Source organism: Morone saxatilis, unplaced genomic scaffold (assembly GCF_004916995.1).
Source record: "Morone saxatilis isolate NCDOM2014 unplaced genomic scaffold, NCSU_SB_2.0 Contig3, whole genome shotgun sequence".
NCBI classification, from domain to species: Eukaryota; Metazoa; Chordata; class Actinopteri; family Moronidae; genus Morone; species Morone saxatilis.
The window spans coordinates 23,129,198-23,140,832 of record NW_023339873.1 but is presented as its reverse complement, the minus strand read 5'-3'; the positions used below and the strand labels follow the sequence as shown (position 1 = coordinate 23,140,832).

Here is an 11,635-nt window from a genome sequence, read left to right as displayed (position 1 = left end):
TTACCTCGTTAGTGATTTGTTTTGTTTGGTTAATAAAAGCATTATTTTGAAACTTTCGTCTAAGAGTTGTGCATTTGGGTTCTGGTCCATAGTTCAGTCGCGACACACACGCACAGTGACTTCGATTTGCATAATTCGCAGATTACTACACTTTGTCAGTTGTGTAATCATGATAACAGTCTGAGAAAAAGTGTCTTACAGTATGAGTAGTACAGTAGTTAGTGTCCATGTGAGTTAGTTAAAACATCCCTGGAATTACTGGAATTCCTCAGGGATTCAAATTCTGACACAATGTTGGGAAATACAATAAGTTAGTGCGCAGCAGAATGAGCAGTGATAACCACTAATAAACAGCACTACCCACAGAAACTTCAACAGTAAAATCCAACAAAAAACCTCACCCCATGCTGTTTGACTGACACGTACAAAGACTAACGCTGATGTGTGAAGCAGCGTACCTGGAGCTGTTGCAGGATGTGCGCTCTGGGTTGGACCTGGTGTCTGCTGCAGCTCTGCTGGTAGGCCACCATTACCTCTGTCAAGGTGAGGCAGCTGTCAACTAAAATAGAAGAATGCACTTATTCAAAGCTTTAATGTCTCTGCATCCCAGTGAGCCACCAGGATCCATTCAAAAGTGCTTCAGGGGCTTGGAAATGCTCTGAGTGTATGTGTTTGGGCTACAGGGAAGATGACAGTCACTGAGAAGTGAGAGACATGAATATCTGTCTGAACAATAAATCAACCAATCATGGATCTCAATTTATCAACCACAGCCTTATGGGATGGGAAACTCCAGATTTGAGAGACTACAGAGAATTTAACAACTCAAACACTTAAACATTTTGATCCTATACCCTTCAAACGCTGGATAGCAGTTCAAACATTTTAAGTTTAAAGGTCCAGTGTGTAACATTTGGGAAGAGCTATTGTCAGAAATGGAATATAATATTCATAGGTATGTTTTCATTAATGTATAATCACCTGATAAGAATTGCTGTGTTTTTGTTACTTTAGAATGAGCTGTTTTTATCTACAGACAGTTTCATGGCCACTGTAGTTTCTCCTTCACTCTTGGAAGGGGAGAGTGAAGTGAAGGAGTTGCAATCTTCAAATACGCCACTTGATGCCACTAAATCCTACAGAGTGGACCTTTAATACATTATAGAGAAGATAAGATAAATACATTTCAGTTTTCAAGTTCAGTCTTCAGGCAGAAGAACTAATTACTGAAATAATACCTAAAAAGACTAAATCAACAGTAGATTACAGCAGTTTTTTATTTCTGCATGCAAGGATACGAGAAAAAAACAGGGTCTCTTGTGATGAAATGCCTATTTTCTAAGGAGTACGGTCTAGACCTTAGGGCCCTTTAGCATCCTGGGTTTCGTAGGTAAAGGTAAAGCCAAGTTTAAGTAATATGGATAAATGCACATTTACAGTTTTCTTCAATAGACTACGAGGTTAATCACAGATTCTGAAATGAGCAACATAACCACCCTGCATCTTCATTATAAAGGTGGAAAAAACCATAAACCTTTCAAAATGTATTCTTGAGGAACATTTCCAATCATCATCATGAAACTAATATTACCTTTAATTGGAACAATATCAATCTAAAACAAGCTACACAGTAATATCCAGTAAAGACAAAGTCAGTGACTTTCAAAATACTAATTTGGCCGATAGCAAATGCAGATACTGATTATTTTGTTGTTATTTATTTGTTGTTATAATTTGTGCCAGTGCTGGAAAGAGGTTTTTTTTTACTTTTTCTCCAATATTCAACTTAGAAATAACTAACACAACATTTAACCAGTGCAACACCGATGTGACACAGCAGATAAAGATCAGCCACTCACATGGCTGAATGCTATCTTATTTGCAGATATTTTTATTTTTATTAGCCGATACCAAAGTTTGGATGATATATTGGTGCATCCCTATACAAAATGAGTGAATATAGTATTTACTATTAAGAATTCACCCAAAAAAATACAATAGTTACTTATACTTAACTATTTAAGTATACTTTTGTTGAGTCAACGTATAACTGAAAAAAATATTTTCAATGAATGGCAACTTTAATATAGATGACCACCAAAATGACATTATGATATCATCACTATATTAAATCAGATTTATAGTGAACACAATATATAGAGTAGTTAAACAGCAGCTCACCCTTCCTGTCAGTGTTCCTGTGCTCAGCGAAGCCCGATACTATCTGTTCATCGGGGGGGAAAGACACATGCTTTCCTCCTTTACTCCTCTTCTTCTGGTTCTTGTTGGGGTTCTCTGCTCCATCATCACTCTGCTCATCATTGTCACTACAGCGGGTCATCCCTCTATTTAGGACTTCACTTCACTGCAGAGCTTTCTACTGGAATTTAAAAGCAAAGGGTCAGTTCGCTCCAAGTCAACGTGTCAACAACCACCATAGCCAATCACCTCCGGGAGCCATGGCAACAGGTACTGAAGTAATACTAATTCAAAGAGGGAGCAGAACTGTGTGCAACAGTTGATGTAAACAGGTATACCGGTGGCCCTCTCCGATGTGAAGTGCAGCTCTCTCCACTCTGTGATCACTTGGAAAGACAAGACACAAAAGAAACAATATCTTATTCATGAGTTGTGTGCAGGGTTGCAAGTGAAACCCAATATGTTTGTATCAAATGACACACTCAAAATAGGTAAGGCTCTGCACATTTACATACCTATTCAAATTCAGCATTTACAGCAACATTCAGGAGAATGCATGTAATGAGGTGGGCAGGTCGGAAAGTATATCTTGAACCAGAGTTTCTCCTAGTTCAAAATGAGCCAGGTCATACACTGAAGCGGAGGGCCTGAAGTGGCATAAGTGTTGCGTAAAACAGAATTTAGAGGTGTGATATCTTAACGTAACTTTCGTGTTATTTTCATACCACCTTTATGCATCTTTAAAGCTGCTCTAATTAATATTTTCATTGGAATTAAGAGTTTATTGTACAAATCTATCATTATTTTCAATGAATGGCAACTTTAATATAGATGACCACCAAAATGACATTATGATATCATCATGATATTAAATTAGTCTTATAGTGAACTTAATATATACAGTAGTTAAACAGCAGCTAGAGAGGTATTCTCCTCTCCGGGTGGTAAAGGTAGCAGAGCAGTCTAAAAATATGTCTTTAAAAGCCTCTAGTGTTCACTCTGACCATGATGGAAGATTTGTTATTGTTTCAGGCTGGTTACAAAATGAAAAGCTGACAATTGGGAATTGCTCCAAATACAGTACAATCTAAGTTTTTCTCTGTCCCTAATGACAGACTCACAGATAATTCTAACCCAGCTCTGCAGTTCCCTCACAACTACTGAGCTTTTCTTCCTATTTTAACTGCAGCACAAACTACTCTCTTATATTTGGCTACAATAAAATCAAACACTGTAACCAAAAAACACAATTTTTGGACTAGTGATGGGACAATGTATGAGTATAGTACGCATAGTAATAATGGTGAATATACTCACACAAGTGACTTGAAAAAGCTGTTGAGCTACCTAACGTACATTCCTATATTGATTTCCTGATTTATTTTGAATTGTCACGAGGGCAAGCCCGCATCTCTTCAATCATCCCAAAATCCTAAACCTGTCCCATGACTGCAGGCTCAGCTTGCTCATTGTATCCCCACAAAAAAAAAGTTAAAACTGGATGTGTGGAAATAGTATAGATTCTAAACCAAGGGGACAGAGAGATGAGGTGGAAGTAAGTAATTAAGTAAATCTTTATTTATATAGCACCTTTTAGACGCAGAGATCCAAAGTGCTTTACAAACAACAAATAAACAGTATAACCCTACCCAATCCAACATACATAGGGAGCATGTAAATACAAACATAAGGAAAAACAAGAGTGGAAGGATTAATAAAAGAGAGACGACAGATGAGAAAACCAACAAGGAGATCTATAAAAAGGCTTGCCTGTAGAGGTGGGTTTTTGAAACAGCCGCTTAAAACACAGTCCACAGATTTCAGTGAATCTGAGTGATTGGGGAAGACTATTCCACAATGTTGGGGCTAAAACAGCAAAGGCACGGTCACCTTTAGTTTTGCAGTTAGAATGGGGAATGGATAAAAGGCAGAGATTTGAGGAGCAAAGTGGCAATTTCTTTTTACTTTAATGCACACAAATTTGCTAATTGTTGAAAATGCCCTTTGGCTGTCAATCTACATTTTGACAACTTGCAGATCTACCTTCAAACTGACATTTCAACCAGTTGGTAATGACTCATAATTTTAAAAAAGCGGAATTTTTAAAAATATAAAAAACATTTTTGGTTGTAATTTTTTTATATATTTTTTTTCTGGGAGACAATTAACAGATTAAACATTGCATTTAAATTAGGGATGCACAATAATTATCGGCTGATAATGGGAACTTTATATTATTATGAATTATCGGTTGAAATCAATAATAATTTATTTAAATTTCTTATGCAAAATGCTTGACAGGCTTTTTATTTTATGAAAGCCCCAAAGTATTTTTGTTACATTTTTTAATGAACTTAGCTCAAGGTTAGCTCAAAACAGTGTGTGTCAAAACAGAGGAATGTATGCAGGGCTGAGGTCACAGATGAAGCTATTAGTGTTTCCTAATTAAATCCACTAGTTTCTCCTTTTTTATCAGCTGTTGACACACCAAAGAAAAGGACCTGAGGCTACAGCAACATTTATCAAAAACTCTTGAAGCATGAAGGACAAGCGAGAGATGTAAGCAATGCAAAATATACACAAAGTGGACTCAAATCCTCAAGAGCATTTTACACAAAGACCTAGGCCTAACTCTTAGTAACATTTACATTTAAAAAGCACCAATTAATTAACAAAATGCCAAATTAGTCAAATACTTTGTATTACATTATTATACATTTGTATTATAATTTGCAGTATATTTACAATGAATTTACGAATGAGAATGAACACATGTGCCACACAACAGCCTTTCCTCAGTGGGTCTCTTATAGAGATTGACTAATATCTGCAGCCAGGCTCAGTGGCCGTTAGAGGAACTGCACTTTTTGTTAGTGTTTGTTAAGTCTGTGACTCCACTGTTTTCTGGAGGTAACACCGAGCAGAGTGACAGACCGACTACGCTCAGTGTAGCAGGAATACAGCTGGTAGTAGTCAGAGCTCAGTGAGCTAACCAGCCATGAGCAACCGCTGTCAGACTCTCCATGTCTGTGCTGGAAAACACAAAGAGTCCACAGGAGATTTTATAGTCACTAGAAGCACATTCACCGCTACGGAAGCTGAGAACGGCCATTGATTTTTCTTTTTTTATGCACTCTTATCTCGTGATAACGACTTATTATCTTGTTAACTCGATATAACAAAGATTGTTTTCTCGTGATAACAAATTAATTATTTCGTTATCTCGATATAACAGAAAGACTTTTGTTTTCGCAGCCGGATAGATAGGAGTTTGTCTCATCTGCTAACCCGTAGCCCCTAAACAAACCCAGTCAAGTAAACAAACTACCAAACTTACCAGTAGGCTACAGCTTCAGCCAGTGGCTACGGAAGCCATTCGTGGCAGCTCTTGTAGGTTGAAATCAAGACGAACACATTCAGAATAATTCGTTATCATGAGAAAAACAATCCTTTGTTTAGGAGATAAACGAGATAATTAATCGTTATCCGAGATAACAGTGCATAAAAAAAAGAAAAATCCATGGCCGTTCTCGGCTTCCGTACACCGCCATTAGCTTGGTTTCAACATATAGACTATAGCATATTTAGCATATTATAGCGCAATATGTAGAATTAAAATACTTACCCTAAAATGTCAAGATTTGGATGTTAATCGATCAACAACACTACTAATTACCCATATACATGTGGTTTAGGGGTTAAGTTACTCACTAAACTAATTACTAACTAACGTAACGTTAACTAACACACAACACACACATAGATTTTGTAAGCCCAGCGAGAAAACAGCAGCCCACAGCTCAGCAGCTGGATGTCACTCACAAAAATATGAGCATGTGATGGAAAAACAGTATTCTCTTTCAATTCATTCTTCGTTCAATCATCAATTTCTCATTAGAATGACCTACAGAATACCTTTTTCGTCACATTGGCAGGAATGGGCTTCCATATTCCTCATGGTTAAGCTAAAGAAAGCGCACAAATGCCTATGCCAGTCATACAAATACAGGACTGTTGCTTAGGACTGTGTTTATACAACATGGGAATTACTTTTATGTTTAACGTACACTCGCATCTGTCATTGGGGAAGGCTTCTTCCTGGGTTAGGGTTCTTCTGCCTTACCTGCTCAGTAAACCCAAACATCACAAATCCGCAATCCACTTCAAGCACATACGCTGTCGTAACTTACGCAGCGTAATCGACCAATAGAATAGCAATTTGTCGTGACGCCACTTCCTGACCGGTAGTTTTGAGGGAAGTTTGGTCCGCATACAGCTTACACCCTACAGTCTACAACAAACAACGTAAAGGTGTGTATTCCTCTCATCGTTGAATAAAACGTGTAAGTGGCGGTTTTACTGACAACGTTGCAGATATCTGTGAGCTTCTATTTTTAAACGTCGTCATGTAACGTAGCTAGCTAGCAGCTAACGTGAAATATCGATGCTAACGAAACAGTGCGGTTAGCTAACCAGCGTTTATAAAAACGTAACCGTTAAACCGTTCTCCGGCTAACGTAGCCTTCCTGGACTTACCCTACGTTGTTCTTAGGCTTGCTTTGCACTACACAAACTGCTAATTACAATGCTAACGAATGTTATGTTTACTGAACGTACAAGGTGCTTGACGTTACTAATGTACACGACTAAACATAAGTTAGTTGTCAAACTTCGCTAGTGAAAAGAAAGAAGAACATGTCACTCTCGGTAGTTCTTTATGCTTCAGTCATTCCAGTGAGGCTGTATGAGCGGTTGTCTGCTCCCAGTATGGAGGAGCGGTGCTAAAGCCACAGATGACTGTGTGCCTTTCAGATGCCTCCTAAAGTGAAGGCGGCGGGGAAGGGCAGAGCTCCGGCTAAAAGGAAGCTGGCAGAGGAGTTCCCACCCGGAGAGGTGCTGACAGACACCGGGAAGAAGGCCTGGAAGCTGGGGGCTCCAATCGGCCAGGGGGGCTTTGGTCTCCTCTATCTGGGTAAGCATAGATGGAAAGATGATGACCCAGTTCTAACATGCTTAAATGCGTATATAGATGATTTGATTATCATCCATCATACTTACTACTTTACTTTGTTATTTTTAACTCAGACTCAAATATTTGTAGTGCTCAGCTATTTCATGTATTTAAATGCAACTTTGCACTGTGCAATTTTTCCTTTTCTTCTTCCCCAGCTGATGAGAATTCTGCAAAAGCGGTGGGTGAGGATGCTCGCTATGTCATCAAAGTGGTAAGATTGAACAACCCCAAAACATGAGCAGAAATTGTCGTGTTTTACATACTGTACATTACATGTGTATGTCCTTAAAAAGCAATAGACTACCTCCTAGATACCAACGCAGCCCCCTTCCGTCAGTGCAAAGTAGTATTCAGTTCCATGTTGTTTACAGTGGCAAGGTTTGTATATAGTCTTGATTATGTTCATTGTTCGAGGTTCGGAGTATGCTTAAATTTAAATATACACCTTGAAAATTTCTTGATTTTCAACATAATCTGGTGTTTAATCTACACAATCACTTGTTGTAAACCAAAAATCTTTTGAAACTTTATTATACTTTTATATATATATATTTGAATATAAATAGAATTATACAGTTTAGAGGTAGTGATAAAGTCTTTGAGAGTCAGGAAATTGGTCAGGTTCAGACCAGTCAGAGCCCGACAGGACTTCTTCACAAGTGTTTGACTTTGTTAAACCAGTCTGGCCGGCTCATCAGAGCCTATGAGCTGGAAGAGAAACCTAACACAATAAACAACTGCCAATTTCAGTTTATTGATATTTAAGATGGTGGATTGATAATATCTGTACATTCCCAGCACAATCCTGCTAGATGAACTGTTACATTAATGCCATAATTCCACAGTTTTATGTCCCAACTGTGCCAGTGATATGTTTCTTAGTATTATTAACCACTATGCCTGATAAACATTCAAACTCATGAATGGGTCAGTTACACTGGACAGTTTGAACTGCATTTCAATGTTTTACCTGCACCTGTAGGTACACTAGGAATGTAAGACAACAGTGATACACTTCAGTATTGTGATATTGTCGTTATCGTTTCTTTCTTTTTTTTGTGTTTAACAGCTAGATAGCCGTGTAAATGTAAACTGAGGGCTATGATGTTGAATGTTACAAGAATAACTACACATTTCTACTTTTTATGCATATGGTGGTATATTCTATGTATTGTAAATTAAAACTGCAGTATATTTCTAAGTTATAGGGTTTACGATTCAATATATCCAAACATATTAACTTGTAAACCCTTGTATCATGAGACGTATCATATTGCTAGATGTTTGCCAGTACACAGCCCTAGTAACAACACAGCCCCTTGTTTTTACAGTGCTATATTTTGGTCTAAACACATGCTGAATAGAATGTAGACATTAATGGACTTATCATTTTGTCCACAGGAGCCCAGTGACAATGGACCACTGTTCTCTGAGCTCAAGTTTTACATGAGAGCTGCTAAGCCTGATCTGAGTAAGCCACCTTATCTTTGCTTATATACACATACACACAAACACCTAGAAGTATGTCATTAAGCCAAAGTTAGCCTTGTGATCATAACACAACATAGTCTTTCACCACCAGGGCAAACAAATAAAAGAAAGCCAACTTTCTTAATTAAAAGACCGTCTTGTAGCTGCAGCACCAAGGGGCCCTGTAGAGGAAGGGAAGCTTTGGGTGGCAGTGCCGTTGGCCCCCAGGCCACAGCTTTGCATTTTATATAATAACAATCCAAATGTCAATCTCCCCTGACAATTAACTGTTATATTACTAAGGAACCAAAGGCTCATATTTTATTCATGCTGGAATCTCACGTTGTTGGTAAATATTTGTCCCAGCAGCAGATTAGCTTGCGGCCACGCTGCCCAGCTCCCCCCCACGGAATTATGCTCTTATTACTTTGAGCATCACAGCCATCACCCACCTACACCAGCAGCAGTTAGCAGCGTGCTCACAGGAAGCAGTAGAAACCAAATTGCATTGGATTTACACGCTGTGCATTTCATACATTCATACACATAGTTTAAGGACATATTGGCCAGAGAAAGATCTTCAAACATTTCTAATGAGTTTCCTCTTGTCCTGCAGTTCAGAGCTGGATGAAGTCTCACAAGTTGAAATGTCTGGGAGTTCCCAGGTACTGGGGCTCAGGTCTGCACGAGAGAGACGGGAGAAAGTAAGACTTTGACCAGGACCACTCACCTTTTTGCTTTTTCCTGGTGTAAAGGAGCCCTATATTATGCTACTGATTTAATACCAGGTTTTATTTACATAATTGAACAAGAACAAAATGCCTGACATAGAAAATATACATACATAAGTTTAGGCTTTTTTATTTCATTTTAAGCCTTTGTCATTTTGACAGCAGATTAACAGAGAAACTAGTTACTAGAAAATAGTCTGAACTCCTTTTTAAATACAATTAAATTGGGCTATTTAATCATAGCAACTCAAGTTGCACTTAACAATATGACATTTAGCTATTGAAATAAAAAAAAGATAATTTATGTTTAAATGAAAACTTATCTCTGTTGTATTGTAGGATATAAAACAGTACATGTTTCAAAAATGATATATGATAATAAATAATATAAGAACACAAAAGTTATTGCAAAAAATACCATAACGGAAATAAGATCTGCTACAAATGATACAATATATTTTTGTATTGTTTGTATTTTTTTTATATTTAATTTTGTTTTTGTCTTACCTAGTTTAAATCCCTGAATATGTTTAAAAGATTTAATTTTCATACCATATAATCTTTAAAGAGTTTGATTGCTATTGATTCATTGTTATTACGGGAAGGGGGGATGTACTGTACTATAGTAAGACACTGAACTAATGATGATCAAGCCTTGATTGCTGCCTAGGAAGGTGCACATACAGCAGAAATGTGCCAGAAACTTTTGCATTATCCCCAGATGTTAAACGTACTACACAAAGTTTAGCTGGTTATGAAACAGTCTAAATTTACTGATGCAAGAAGACTGGTATTCCATATCGTTATTCTTAATGCCCAACATCAGGTTGTATTTGGTCAGATTCACTAATAAAATTAGGTGGTGGAAACACTACCGCATTTGTCGACAGTGGTCCCCAGAATCAACACAAAATGAAAGTTCCTTGTTCCTGGCTGCTGTAAACACCAGATGATGGTGTGTAGTTGGTGTCTCTCCAGAATAACAACTGATTGTAAGAACTATAGAACTAATCATGAAGACTAAAAAGTCCTCGCCAACATTTAACAAGGACTTTAAGGTCTTAATGTAGCTAATAATATTTCATATAAATCTTTTGCAAGAAGTGCAGACATTGCTAAATGTTTTGGGAATTCACAGTTTACCTTCTGTGGCCTGAAAACGAACTTTCTTTTGAGACACCTGAAATAGTAGAGCCTGATGTGTCCATTGGATAGTTCTGCTGTTCTGAAGTGCTGTATGTCTGCTGCAGTTCCACCAACACTTAAGCGGTACTGAAGAAGTATTCTGTATACCTTCCAGGTATAGGTTCATGGTCATTGACAGGCTTGGCATAGACCTGCAGAAGAGGTTTGAAGAATGTGGAAAGAGGTTCCCCAGGAAACTGGTTCTGCAGCTCGGTCTTCGACTGGTTGGTTATTTCATAATCAAATGCTTTTACTTTTACTATGTTTTCCACTGAATTGTAATGAGCGGTAACAACAGCTTAACGGAACTGTACGAATGTCATGCCATTTGGAGGAAATATGCTGCAGACAGAGCATGAAGGGGAACTATCAATGTCCCATTTATCTAGCTCTAAAATCGCCCACTTACAAATATCCCAAAGGGTTTTATTGCTACCGTTCTTCTCTAGTGCCCAATCCCTGTTGAGCAACTCTCCACAGAGATGAAAAGGAAGCGAGATGGTTCACTCCTTACCTACTTCCATCATCAGCTCCCAGAACAAAACATTTTTCATTCTTTTTTACCACTTTCCTAATTGGTCAGGTGAGTTGCTAGGTTTACTAGCCCAAAGTAGCATTTTACTGCCCTGGGCACATGGACAGTTTGTCTCTGTATTATTAGTATTGTATCTGGTTAATGACATCCGATTACTGGGCCATTGCATTTACACCTCGTACTATTGACTTTTTTCTTTTCTCAGTTATACCCATGAAGTCATCAAGTCTAAAAATGCTAATTAGATGGGTGGAGCTGGGAAGAGGTCAAGTTTAGCCATGTGTTGCATACTCTTGGTTACATGACAGAGAAGGGCAGCTGAAGGTATCTTTATAGGCTATGTTTTGAAAACCTTGCCAACTAGGCAAACTAGAGTATGCTAGCTTCAGTAGGTAAGTTTTAAAAAAATAACTTTTTGTCATATTTGCTGAAACAGCTGAAAATCTGGTTCCTCTGGCTCCTCCTAGTGCTCCTAATGGCATTTGCAAGAATCTACCGGGC

The 11,635-nt window shown here is 38.0% G+C and overlaps 2 protein-coding genes across 2 annotated transcripts in view; one reads left to right on the top strand and one right to left on the bottom strand.

The window, feature by feature from the left end:
- si:dkey-288a3.2 (protein phosphatase 1 regulatory subunit 37) overlaps window positions 1-2,341 on the bottom strand; it is a 65,077-nt gene extending 62,736 nt beyond the window's left edge. The window contains exons 1-2 of the mRNA XM_035674095.1: window positions 2,182-2,341; window positions 459-559 (exon numbers count right to left, since the gene is read on the bottom strand). Coding sequence (XP_035529988.1) covers window positions 459-559; window positions 2,182-2,341 — 261 coding nt within the window. The remainder of the gene's footprint in view (window positions 1-458; window positions 560-2,181) is intronic.
- Window positions 2,342-6,417: 4,076 nt separating this feature from the next.
- The window catches only part of vrk1 (VRK serine/threonine kinase 1), a 14,016-nt gene continuing 8,798 nt past the window's right edge, over window positions 6,418-11,635 (top strand). The window contains exons 1-6 of the mRNA XM_035674737.1: window positions 6,418-6,510; window positions 7,012-7,171; window positions 7,369-7,424; window positions 8,615-8,684; window positions 9,300-9,387; window positions 10,715-10,823. Of these exons, the coding sequence (XP_035530630.1) occupies window positions 7,012-7,171; window positions 7,369-7,424; window positions 8,615-8,684; window positions 9,300-9,387; window positions 10,715-10,823 (483 nt within the window). The 5' untranslated portion in view covers window positions 6,418-6,510. The remainder of the gene's footprint in view (window positions 6,511-7,011; window positions 7,172-7,368; window positions 7,425-8,614; window positions 8,685-9,299; window positions 9,388-10,714; window positions 10,824-11,635) is intronic.